We start from the raw sequence: 13,930 nt of genomic DNA on the forward strand, positions 1-13,930 counted from the left end.
TTATCTTGATATAGCCCCAATATTATAAAACAGAATATATTCTCTGGTTGTGAGGTAAGTATTAATTAGTTTTTCTTTCAGCATGGAAATGTTTAATATCCCATGCATCTTATGCTGCCAATTAATTATTGATAGCTGAATTGTCTCAATTCTATCTTTTTTCTTACAAACACAAAGAAAAAGCCTTTAAAATATTTATTCTGTGAAATACTGCTAGAGGCAAGGGCTCTGATGTGCTCCTTCAGTTCTCTACACACTACTCCTCCTTGCACATCTATGCAGCTTGTTTACATGTCCTGGAGTTGCGCCACGTAGGGCAGACTTGGGCATCACAAAGGGAATTTGTCAGCATGCACTGGTGTTGGGCAGCCAGACTCGAACTGAGTTTAAGGACAAGGGAAGAAGAAAAGTGCTCAGCTTCTGGATTCACGCTCATTCTGTTTTAGCTGGGGCTGTCTTAAGCACTACTAAAAGTAATGGTAATTCCAGACATTAAGAGCGGAAAGGTTTTCATAGCCCTTTTAGTCAAGCTTGCTGACTGTTGTGATTAACAGAATGCTCCAGGCATTCATATCTGTTTAGTAAAGCTGGATTTTTAGAAATAATTTGTCATTTTTCCTTTTAACCGGGAGACTTTTCTGTGTCTCAGACAACACGTAGTCAAGAGGCTGTTTAAAGCGAGTGCTATTTATTTATTAAAACATGTATTATTAAAAGGACTGACGAATAGCAGTGTGTATTGCCTGAGAGACCAGTTTCCTCTTTTCAGGATATTCCAATTTGCCCTTTAAAAAAGCAAGTGTGTGTTCTTACTTTTGCCAAGAATGGACCAAAATGGAGTAGTCTGGCTCCTAAGAAGCCACTGCTATTTCTAGAGCACAGGGTCATCAGTGTCTTCTGTACATAAAGTACACATTTAGAAAATGACTTAATGAAGAAGATAATTTTTGCCTGGCTTCTTGTCCGACTCCTTCAGTTACCTTCAGGACCCAACAGGCAAAACCTGCAGTCTCCAGGGCTGCAAAGAAGGGGCCTGGGGGAGACACAACTAATTGTGAAGCAACACTTTTATTTACAGTGTGACCAGATTCTCAGCTTATTTGGACCTCAAGATTAGTTTAATTTCATAGCACAAGTGTTTTGTTTTCCAGGTCCTTGTTTTTTTTTTTTTTCCTCCTTTCTTGGGACTCTTCAAGAAGGATAGAGAAGATAACCTCCATAACAGTGTTCTTTTTTTTTTTTTTTTTTTTTTTAATAAAGTTTGCCCAAAGCAGACATCTGAAGAATTGTCTTCCAATCGTGATTCGAGCCTTACAAATGCACCAGTGCAAAGCAAGCTAGTATCTTCCTTCCAGCAGCACACAAAGAAAGCACTTAAGCAGGTAAGCTCCTGCTGACTGCAGGTCAGTTGGCTGTCCTCCACATGGGTATCTGATATGAATGTGAGAATGCGACGTCAGCAGAATTTCAGGGCATTTCTGAGAGGATTTGTAGGATTTTGTTTAATGGTGCATTGAAAGGTTTTTTTATGTTTGTTTGTTTACCAGTCCTGCCATTTACTGTGTTTTTGATGTTTTCTTAAGGAAGGAAGCAATCTTAAGCAAGGAAGCAGAATTGTTTGTATTAATCACATCCCAGGTTTTTCTATGTAAGCACTTATACTGAATATTTTATGTGAGGCTTAAAATAAAACAAAGATTTTGGAGTAAGTTCTACAGATAGTAAGAATCCAGATATACTTGCTCTTCAGTTTTCCTTTATGGCCTGCTTAGTAATTCTTTTTCAAACTAAGTCTGACACTGCAATGTGTAAGAGTGGGATTGATTTTGGTTTTTGGATAACCTCTGATTCAGATGATTTAGGCTGCAAGTAATATAGTAAAACTTCACAAAAGTAACTACATATTAAAAATCAGTTATTAATAGAGAGTATAACTGTGAAATTTATTTTCCAACAGTGCCAAATTAGTTCAGCTTACAACAGGACAAATGAAAAACTTAAAAAATGATAATTAAAGAAATGTATCAGTATCTCCTCAATTTTGAATTTGTAGAAATCTGTTTTAGTCACATAAATATTGTAAGAAATGAAATACAGCTTGTTAAAAACATTAGTTTGATGAGATGTCGTTGCTTTTATTTTTCTTGTGACTCCTCTCTTAGTTCTGTTTAACTGAGGTACAGTATTTCACAGGGTAGTTTATTACAGAGTTGTTGATTTAGGCTTAAGTTAAGGAAGGCCTGTCCGTGTTGCCTTCTTGAAACGTTTAAGTATTTATACTTAGGTTTTCATGGAGTCTGAGTTTAAATCCACTAAAATTAATAGACTGGTATTATTCACAGCAGGTTTTCTTGTACTTACACATTCTGAAGACTGGGGAGGATTCTTAGATTGGGGTCTCACAACTGTTTGATCAGGAAAGTTGGACAGTGAGCAAAAAGCAACTCACTAGCTGCATGATCACTGAGAGAAACACACACAGCTTTTTGGAAACTTCTGTATAGATTCTTTGTAATAAATATATGAACTTAGGAGCGGATGGAGCAGGGGAAGGGAAGGAGGGAAAAAAAAAAAAAGAACAATTCAAGATGAATAGCAGTGAGAACAGTTTAAGAAAGAGCAAACTAATCAAAATAGCTTAATGTAAAAAGTCATAACACTGATGGAAATCATTGAAAATATTCCCTAAGGCAATAGGGTTAAAGCACCATCTGAAAGTTAAGTAATCAATAGAAAGAAATCAGTTTTAATTAAGTTGATAGTAATTAGATCTTGTACTTCAGAGTATGAGATTATTAGTTGAACTATCAGTGAAATGTGTTCTCTGCATTCATTGTGGAGTGGTAGAGGATTTTACCTGTTTTACTTTTTCTCAGAAGTTTCAGATGCTGGCTACTGCCGTATGCATGCTGCAGATTTGATTTAATTTGATATGGTAACAGGGAAAAATGAACTTCAGCAGTGATTTAATGGATAAAATTACTGTGGGAATTTTATTCTGTTGCTTTTGTGGATACATAACGCAAAATTTGTTCAAATGACGGCCTGGAGTTCATTTAAATGCAGAAAAAATTCAGGCAGTTGGCTGCAATAGTCTTCTGATACCAACTTATAGGTTCTGTGCTAAAATAACAAAAGATGAGCCAAAAGCCTGCTTTCAGCAATATTTATGATGTATAATCATATATATAATGTCAGAATGAGGTGTGTATTTCTTTTGTTGTCCACTAAAAATTAAAGAGAGGCAGGTTGATAATATGAAGTACACCTGAAGATCTGGGCTCAAATCAACAGGTTTTTTCCACTGTTTATCTACTTGTTAGTCACTGTGGTCATGTCATTCTCTTTAAAGTGTTATGCTGGATATACAAATGGTTTCATTTTTAATGAATTTTAGAGATAATCCTGGGTGTAGGTTGCAGAGAGCAATCTTATGTTTCCTTGTGACCGCCTGCATTTTTAGGATGTTCTTGTGAATCAAATTGGTCATGACAATGAATTTCTTGAGCTATGCCAGCAGCTTGGAGGAAGGGGCATTTTCTCAGCCCTGGCTCTTGGTCTTGACTTCTCTCAGGTAGCAGTGGATCTGGAGGTGCTTCACAGGGGGTAGGGAGCTTCACAGTTCCTGTGGACTCTCAGAAGGTCTGTGTCACACTTCAGACCTTATTTCATCACATTTAAAAGCCTGGGCTGCCATTTTGTTCTGGAAACTTTCTAGCTTCACAACCTCCCATAGTGTCATTTTGCTGGAAGAGGTATTTCAATTGTTTCACCACCAATTGTATTTCATGCTGCTTATTTCATTTTTGAGGAAGTTTCACTTTTGCTCCTGAATAGTTGTTGCAAAGTCCAACAAAATATTTCCTATTCATGTTAGTTTAGACAAAAGAGTCTGGTGTAGAGCTGTCTTTTATGCTCATCTTTCTGATGGCAGATTTTAAAGATATTATTTCCCTTTTGGTGTTGGAAGTGGTTGGGTATGTGTGCCCAGCTGTTGCATTTCTAGTAACATTGGAAAAGGTGTTCCTGGCATGCTGTCACATACTGATTTCCCATCAGTACTGATCAGTTCCATACCTCATTTTCACACTTGAGGATTTTGGCATGCAGACCTATGTAAGGATCTCTTACCAGGAAAGTACTGAACTACATCTGCATCTGCTAACAGTGGCACATGATCACACTACTGTGTGAATTATTCTTGCTCTGGACAAGGCTAAACTCAAGTATGGATATCAAGTCATGGCATAGTATCTACCATGCTCCTCTCTGGTCCAGTTTCTGTTCCATTGACTTGAGGTGTTACTTTTTCTGGAAGTCTTCACTATGTACAGATTTGTCTGTATCTATCAAGATGTTCTTGGAACATTTATCAGAAGAAATGATCATACCTGCAAACTGTCCTCACATAGGTAACACGTGAGCATATTGTGAATATCAAGGACATTGAGGTGGTGTTAGTGTCTGTTGGACTCTGATAGCCAAGTACCTTGCCCATCAGTGTACCAGTTGGTTCCTGAGTCAGTACCAAGAAAGAATAAAGAACTTGAAGATGTGATATAACGATGTCTGGGATGATATTAGACCTCTCAGACATGGAAGAAAATCCTGCCTCACTTTTGGCACTTTGGAATCAGCACCAAGAAGGGTACCCATAAATTTTCTGTTGGGAGAAGAGAAGGATACTTCATTCAGACTCAGAATCTGAATACAGACCAGGACATGTCTGAGACTGTGCTGGGCATCCAGATCTCTTTGTAGAGACAGAAACTCCAGAGACAGCAGCCAAGTGGGTTTGGGAGGAGACAAGCTCAGGAAATAAGGGAATCTACTCAAGGTATGTTATTGCTGCTGCTTTGTTTTGTTTTTCTTAACTTTGGGCTTTGTCTGCATGCTTGGTGGCTGGGTTTGTAATATGTGCCACTAATTTATTCATGAAGTGGGTAGATGCAGTTTCTCATGAAGAAGGAAGCACCCATCCGTATGATTTGTTCTTAGAACAGAAGTGGCAGCTCCACACCCCTTTTCATTTCAGTAGATGCTCTCAGCCCCCGAGCAGTAAGAAAGCTGTGGGGAAGTTTGGCTCATATGTTGCTTCTGAATTATAGGACATTGGACATATAAACTCCAAGTAATATTTCAGGCTAACTTTTCTGGCATAACTATAATTGATATTATTAGAAACCAATCGATAACATGAAGCAACAGAAGATTAAATTTTGGAGCAGGATGGTGAAGACCATGACTTAGCCCTGATTTGCCCAAATTCACTGAACTGTTTTATCAGGATTTTTCGTATGGTTGGTTGGTTTTTTTAATTACACAGGTGTCCATGTGCCTAGGTTGGCACTGAAGGTAGAATCCTGTACTCCCTTGACTCTGGTGTGGATTTGCTTTCCTTTCTCCAGCTCAGGCATACCTCTTACCTTGCTTTGAGAGAAGAAAAAGAGCAAACTCACCAGTCTTGCTCCCTCCATGGTCATTCTGTTAGGACTTCTTTCCTTGACTACAGCCAGATACAGGCTCTCCTGAAGCACTTTCCTGTCCTTAGAAATTAATCCATATGACTCTGTCTATGGTGTTTGTCCTTTGACTCAGTTGAGGAACAACTCATTCGTATGTTCTGATACAAGCCTGATATATTTGTCTGCCCTCCTTTCCCATCTCCACCCTTGAAGAAATAAGCATGACAGAGGAGATTATTCTGAATATGACCAGAACATGTAGAGTTTGAGCACCAGGTGACTTCCTAAAAGTCTCTGAAATTCCACTGTGAACTGAGAGATACTTCTTGTACTGAATTCCTTGGTAATAGAGAATTTGTTGTACTGTCTTAGAGCCTACATTAACCATTTTCCTATGTTTCATTTCAGATACTGCAGATTTACCAAGGCCACAGTTGGAGAATTCTGGCTCCCTAGCTGAAGCGTTTGATCAGATGTCTGGCAACATAAGTGATGATTCTTGACAAATTTTCCTGTCAACAAATGAAAAACAAGAAAAATGTGTTGCTTTTTGACTACTAGAGAGACATGGGAAGGGACAGTGGAATTTACAAAATGCATTCAGGAAAATGGAATTTCGAAGATGCTAAACTAAACTGATTTTCTGATTGTCAAGACAAGTCTAGGGAAGAGGACAGAGAAACTATGGCAGGGAGACTGCATAATGGGGAAAAGAAGCTGGAAGAGCAAGAGTTCCAGCAGGAGCTCTTCAGGGAGTACATGCATTGCCCGAAGGCAGGCTGCACGGTATGTCCCTCTAAAGGTCCCTATGCGTGGGCAGCATGCACCAGCTGCTCAACACAGTGCTTTGGTAAGACGCAAGACAGTGTTTATGGGACTTTTTTTTCTGGGTCATCCCCATGGTCCACAGCCTTTACTTGTGGTGGAAAGAAAAGGGGCAGGAATCCAAATGATCCCTCTATTCTTTTTGTGCCACTTTTTAAATATTAACTTCCAGTTGCTGGGGGCATTTGCTTGTTTGTTTTCCCTAATGGGTTGTTTGCATAGCATGCTTTTTTGCAGCTGTCCTGCATGTTTGCTGTTTTAATAAATGTGGTTTTCAGAATTTCTTACTCTGAGAAATATCTAAAAAGAATTTTTAAGCAACTTTAGAACACTACCATGTTGAAGCATTGTTGACTGCTCTCCTTCACGGTAAGACTGGATCCTTCACTTAAAATCTATCCTTGAATGTAAACTTTGTTTAAATATTCCACCCATACATATATTCCCTTCCCAAATCTATGTCAAAAATTCTCTCAGCTCTCTCTTATTTCTGCTGTGTAGATGCTGTTGCTTGTCTCAAGTCTTAGACAACCAAAATGGTGGCAGCGGTCTAAATTTAAACACTGCACTTATCTGATAATGATCTTCTTTAGACAGCCTAGGGAACTTTTAAGATGGATTGGTTGTAAGTATGGTACTAATGACAAGTACTATCAGTGTAGATGGGAGTTTCATTTTGTTGGTACAGTGTACATTAGTCAAACGTTTCTGAAGATGTTACGTGATTCTTCCATATACTGGCAGTGGGTGTCTTAAGTGAATACCTTCTTCTGAGCCAAATGTAAAGAACGGATTTTGATTGGAATATTGTATTACATACAAAATAACACCCAGGAGAAAATGAATCTGGCCTCGATTTCAAAGTGCATCTTAGAAATAGTTGGTCTTTTGAGAGAAAGGCAGGAGTTGTAATAGCTCACAACTCTTCTCAAAAGTCTCCAACAAAATGCTGACAAGCAGTAATCTAGAAATCCCTTTCTAAGAACTGTTGGATAGGTCCCCAGAAGGCTGCTTGCTAGGGTGCAGGGGCATGTGGCAGAAACGCAAGCTGGAGCAGGGCGTCTGGCATAAAGACAGTCCAATCTTCGTGCATACAACAGTCTAATGTAAATTGCTGCACCACTTTCTCTGAGATGTAATGACAAGATGTTTTTATCTGGAGGATGGTAGTCTAGCCTTGTAGTTCCCCCACTACACTTTGCACCCTTTACAAGTGTACAAGCGTAGTATGTTTGCAAATATGACCTGCGGGAAAATACTGTTTATTGTTACAAGATTTTGTATTGACATTGCTATATTGTTTTTAAACTGCTTTATGCAAACTGCTTGCTTACCTACATGTGCTCTACTGTGTCAAGCAACAGCTTTCCTGTAGAATATTTTTCAGCTGGTAGATATTATTGTCATATTGTTACACCATTTTGTTTTTTTTAAAATTCACTCTTCACTTCAGACAAAAAAAAAAAAAAGGACACTGAGTGAGTGCCCATGTCGTTGTCATTCCCATTCACATGCAAGGCAGAACAGGTGTTGAACATATCACACTTTTGTTTGTCCTGTCTTTTTCTGGGATTGGGAAAGCAAACAAAACTTTACTTTGCAGTCTGTTGTGATCTGCAGCAATTGTAGGTGTGAATGCATTCTTTTACCCCTATAGAAGGTAAGGCTGACTTGCAGATGCAGACATGTGCGGGAATGCACATTCTCTCTACGTCACAAATGTCCATACACTTTATTTTCATTTTTGTTAAAACACAGAAAAATGTTCATCTGTTAATGAGTGCTGTAATTGTGCATAAAGACCTTCAGTGCTACAGAGACCTGGAAATAATTTATGTTCCAAAAAATAAATAGGAGCATGACAAGGTAGAAGGATAGCATTGGCCAAGAACAGACACTTATTCTACAACTGATCAGCATAAGTTGAAAATAGTCTCTAGGTTTAAGAACTTCCAGGTATTCTGCCTCTGTTCTTCATCTCCAAACAACCAGTTGTATACATATAGTGCCAATACTGTTACGTTTGGTGTACAAGTCTGGCTGGAAGTACATTAATTTGTTCCATGCTTTGGAAATGATGCTTTGTATTTTGTAGCAGTTTCCTTGGGAGATTTTTATTATTGTTTTAATTATAAATTTGCATGCCTGTAACTACTTTCAGCATATGTTTACTGTAAGAAGTGGTGGCATCCCAGGAACAGTAATGTGTTTACTCTTCATGATTTGTGATGCTTGCTGTATTTTGTTGTTGTTTTTTTAAGTGTTCTGTGTACCCATGAAACAGGTTGCCACTGAGATTTTAATTCAAGAGAAACATGGGAATTAAAGCCTGTCTTTATTTTACTAACAAGATGAAGATGAGTGAGAGGACAAAGATGGAATTTTATGGTGGTGTTAAGTGAATCAGTGATAAACTATAAATCTGTTTTGGCATTGACAATTTAGGATCCATGACCATAATGCAGAGTTGTTATTTATTTCATACAGTAGACTTCTTTTCTGTTTATTATAGCATGTGTTTTTTACATGGCAGAATGGAAGAATTCCGTAGCTTTATGTTTCTGATCCATAAACTGTGAAATTTCAAAGGTTATGTTTCATGATATGAGTTTCAGAATGTAGACTTGACATTTCAGTAACAAAAAGAAATCTGGGACAGTGTTGCTTAATGCAACCAACTGGTACATATCTTTGTTGTTAATAAGTTAATTTTTAACATTCTCAGCGTGTCATGCGTTTAAGCTCAAATGAAAGTGATTTTCTACATTAATGGTTTGTTTGTGTGCTACATTTTTTCATTATGAGTTGAAAAGATGTGGGAAAGAAAAATGGAAAAAAAAAAATCCTAAGCAGCATTAAATGAGAACGTAATGCTTGACATTTTACTTCTGGGACTCTGAGGGATATATTTTTCCCTCTCCCCAGTTATCTTTTAGTCTAAGTTTCCTTTCACTCCTGCATCAAGGAATGCTTATTTTTGTTTGTTTTTATTTAATAGAGTCTACTACCTTGTCATTTAGTTGAAGAAGTCTTTCCTATGTCAAAAGCAACTACTTATATGAAAAGATTGTTTTTAAGAATATATAATGGCATTCATGAATCCTTCAACATGCTGCTATGCTCCAACAAGGTCATAAACTCCCTAAAAAAGAGGAGACCTGTTCTTGTGACCTACATATGAAAAACAGATTGAAATTAGAAGATCAGTGTTAGTTGCATTATGTTTTTCTTTTGGCACATATCTTTTGAGTTTGGATTTTTACCACTTTTTTTTTTATGTTATTTTGAGCTCTTTGGATGAAAATAGATTGACAGGTTACTTAAAGTTTTTGGCAATAAAAATAATATTATTAAACAAATTAATTATACCAAGCCCTGTATAATGACCGTGGCAGTGTTATTCAACAGATGGTCACAGGTTCTGTTTTATGAATGGGAATATTGGGAATTCTCCATACTCGTTATGTGCAAGAGATTCACAGATGTCCTTTGCAAATCTGCTTGTGAAAGGCTGTATGTAAGTACTATATTTTGGTGGTGATTTTAATAGAGATTTTAATGTTTAACTTGTATGCCACATGAACCTTCATTTTCTTTCTCTCCTTTTTTATTCATGTGCTGTAGAGAGAGGATGACAGTAATGTTTTACAGATTGCTGTAACGGTTCTCAGTTCTAGGAATTTACAACTTGCAGCTTTTTTTAACTGAAGCATTTAGCACAAAATGACTGAATACGTTTGAAGTGTAAACATAGACCTTCATCTCATTAAGGAAAAATATGTATTATATAAGCTATCATACATGCTATATATGCTACTATCTTACTTTCTGTAGTAAAAATGACACCTTATCATTTGGTAGAGCCATTGGCTCTTTCTTGCAGATCCAGAGAGATTGTATATCTCTAAATATGGATGAGATGCAATGGGCTGTGTCAGTAGAAGATGCCAATATCATTTGTGTTAGTTACTGTTTCTGTTTCTACAATGAGTTCTGGAACCATTTTTCTTTGGAATAAGTTATAAAATTTCTCATTCTCTTCAGTGGTAGTTACAAATTTTACTTCTCTACTTTGTGTTTATTCCCTTCACCAGAAGAGCTAAAACTGAAGATTTATCTGATTAAGGTGACAAGGAAAGCACTAAATTAGCTTGGTACACTGAAGGCTCAATATAGCAAAGCATTTGGTGTATATTTCACTCTGAGTAATCCCGTTGACTTCCAAGCTAAGTAGAATTAATCTTGGGATACAAGATTCTTGTCTTTTCCTACAGTAGTCTTGTATCCTAAAATTAATATCCCTCAGGCGAAGTGTAGAGCTGTTATATATTTGTCCTCAGCAGAGACTGCACGCAGTGTCCTTGGTTTATACTTAACTCCTTCTGGTGTTTGGTTTTACTAGTAACTAGGCTTCAGTCTGCAGTTTCTCCCTAGGCTTAGTTTGCTCCTAGTGTTGTCATGCAAACACTTGCCTATCCGCAATTTTAGACCCTGCACCTTTAAATTCAAAGTAGAAATATTAAAAAAAAAAAAAAAAAAAAAAAGTTGTGATTAGCTGAGAATAATTTCTTCCACGAAACAGGATGACTGAGCAAAATCTCAGCCATATTTTAACCATGTATGTCAAATGTGAAATTATTTACCTGATACTTTACTACACTCTCCTCCTACTTCATAGCTTTCCTTAGACAAATGGAAAGAGAAGGGCAGGGATGACTGTTAGTGTATTCTCTGGGCACAGCATGATTCACTGGCATTTTGTGTTAAAGTTAGACTTAGATTTTGGTGTTTGCTTAGTTTTGGGGTGGTTTTTTTTTTGGTTTTTTTTTTTTCCATTTTACAACATGACTATTGGCTGTCCACCCATATGCATCTTTATTGTCAGCTTGAGTCACCCTATACAGCCCCATCTGGTGATCCATCCCTTGTGTTGTGAGACTGGAGGAGGGACTGCCAGTGAAAGAAAAAATGTTAGAGGGAGAAGGAAATGCTGAAAAACAAATATGTATCAAGAGAAGTGCTTCTTTAAGGTTTTGTTTTGTTCTCACTTGTTGAGGCAGTTAGCCTCTAGCTCATGAGTGTGCTGTGCAGTACTACTGGTAGCGGTGTCCACCAGATCCTACTCTGTTTCTTGCCTTTGTGGCACTGCGGGTTTGGCTGGGACATGCTGGGATGGGTGCTCCTGTTCCATACAACCATGTGAGCATAGCATGCCCCGTGCTGGCCAAAACAAGGTAAGTGAGTAGTCTGCTTGGCAAAGACTGGGTAGTGCTGCCCTTGCTCTGGCAGCTAGCGTGTTGCCTGCAGCATACAAACACTGATCACCTGACATGGGTGCTTCACCATGTCCTGTCCCCTCTCCTTTCTGTGGCCTTGAGTCTAAAGCATGGATAATTGAGAGGCTTTAAAAGAATCTACCTTTGTCATGGCAGTGATATAAAACACTAAAACAATACTTTTATAAGGTGCTGGAAACAAGGTCATGAGCCCTGGTAAAGGTGGAAATTGCCATGAAACTGCAGGAGAATGTGGGACTTTTTTGTGTTCATATTCATTTGTCTAGGGAGGATACTACTGAGGTTGGATGTTTTCTCTTTGTTCATTGTGTAAATAAGGCTCTGGGGCACAATAGTTCAATGACTGGGTTGTGGTTATGTCATATTGTTATGACAGCAGTTGGCTGTCTTTTCACTTAATTTTTAGTGGACTATTTGTTAAGTGGCATCACTCTTGAATGAAGGTCACCTGTTTTGATACCTGGGTTGGCAGGACTGTACACTGAGGAATAAGTTTTGGAATTCTGGGGTACTTTTTGAGACATTCTTACATTTTGTAATTTTCTATCCATGGGTATGACTATCTTTGCCCATTACAAGTATGAATTTTGTGTCTTTCTGTGGGCTGTTCTTCATTGCTTTCTGTTTGTGTCTTTGGTTCAGTGCAGATCCGACCAGGTTCTTCTATTTGTTTGATTTCGGGTGTTGTAATTCACTTTTTATTGGACAGTGCTCATGTGTCTTTAAAGAACTGTACTATAAAAGGGGTTAATCGATGAAATAGCTTTTATGTGGCTTGGTGTATTTTATGTTGCATCGTGTGTTATTTAGAAGAGTGGAATGATATTGATTTCTTTTTTTCAGGAATCTTTTTTTTTTCTCTATTTGATTTAGCTATGTGAACTTTCTGAATATTGCAGATTAATTGAAGTTACAGATTTAATCTTTGTAAGTCTTTAATCATTCATGCTTATAAAACTATAGAACTAATTCATATCAAATACATATCTTATTGATATAGTATTACTTTAATAAATCTCTCCCAAGATCATAACACAAATTACATTTATATAAAGAGAGTGCACAGTAAGATGGTGCAGGAAAATAGACAGGAGAATAGAAGGGATCCATAGTAAGCTCAGCCCATCCTGATTAAATCCAGAATTTTAATGCTTGAAATGTATTAATGTGCAAGCATTCATATTTGTACATTTTAAGATCTTTTGAATCAAGTATCATTTTCCACATAAAACAGTCTGTCAGGTATTTGCTATTACAAACCTTTAAATATTTGGTATTGCATTATCAACCCTGTGCTCGATCCATTTATGAAACACAAAGCACTTCCATTTGTAGAGATTTATTCTTGTATCATTTTTCCCGAGATTTGCCAGAACATCATCGTGTTCGTGTTCTGAAGGTTAATGCCCAAAGTCAAGCAGGCAGAAGCCAAGTGCTGCAAGGTTTCCAAGATTAGGACTGATTCCCTTCACAAAAATAAATGATTCCTGCCATGTTCAGTGATTTTGTGCAGCACTACTCACGGCTGAGTGAGTGCATCAATACTGTAGTCCTTACATGCTGTACATACTGATGACACTCTGTGTTAACTTGATTGACTGAGCAGTATACTGGAGAGGATGCACCTGCGAGAGATGTGCAGACACATATATTTTTATTCTTGTTTTGAAACATTTATTTTATGTTTTTTTTTTTACCTGGAATTCTTAGTTTCACATTCCATGGGTTATCATGTTGTGCTGTTAAGGTAGAGCAAACAATTATGTGCTTCTTTGTTGTCAAAGTTGTGAGGGAAAATGATCTGAGGTGCATCTTTCTCTCTATAACCAAAAAGCCTGATTTTGTATTTTAAAGGAAAATGACATAAAGGGGACAAATGCGAAATCTGGCAATTCAGTAACTACGTAAATTATGCTTATTTTAAGAGATTCAATGAAATGGTAGAGAAATGTCTCGTGTAATTCGCTTATGAGCAGTATTTTTTGTTACATTTTTATGTTTTGTTATCATTTTTATAGGCTTTAAGACAACAGCAGAAAAGAAGAAATGGAGTCTCAATGATGGTAAACAAGACTGTTCCTCGTGTTGTTTTGACACCATTAAAGGTGTCTGATGAGCAGTCGGATTCACCTTCAGGTAAATAGCTAAAGGACTGTTTGCAAGATCAGTGCTAGTCACAGAGCCTTCCTCTGAGTCAGATGTGTAGCATACAGAATGGGAGACTGCTGAAAATAATATTGTCACTTGGAAGCTTTGTGTAACGTCTTTATTTCTTTATCAAATCTGTGACTCAAGGACGGAGATTTTACTTCAATTTTAATAAAGAGCTGAAGGCACACAGTA

At 37.5% G+C, this 13,930-nt stretch overlaps 1 protein-coding gene across 6 annotated transcripts in view; it reads left to right on the plus strand.

Annotated features, from left to right (window-relative positions):
- Positions 1-13,930, plus strand: part of ASXL3 (ASXL transcriptional regulator 3) — a 129,968-nt gene that overhangs the window by 71,003 nt on the left and 45,035 nt on the right. For all 6 annotated transcript variants that reach the window (XM_042869117.1, XM_042869118.1, XM_042869119.1 and 3 more), the window contains exons 6-7: positions 1,261-1,382; positions 13,606-13,723. In XM_042869117.1, coding sequence (XP_042725051.1) covers positions 1,261-1,382; positions 13,606-13,723 — 240 coding nt within the window. The remainder of the gene's footprint in view (positions 1-1,260; positions 1,383-13,605; positions 13,724-13,930) is intronic.

Source organism: Lagopus leucura, unplaced genomic scaffold, assembly GCF_019238085.1.
Source record: "Lagopus leucura isolate 7727_CA_CO unplaced genomic scaffold, USGS_WTPT01 Super-Scaffold_100002, whole genome shotgun sequence".
NCBI classification, from domain to species: Eukaryota; Metazoa; Chordata; class Aves; order Galliformes; family Phasianidae; genus Lagopus; species Lagopus leucura.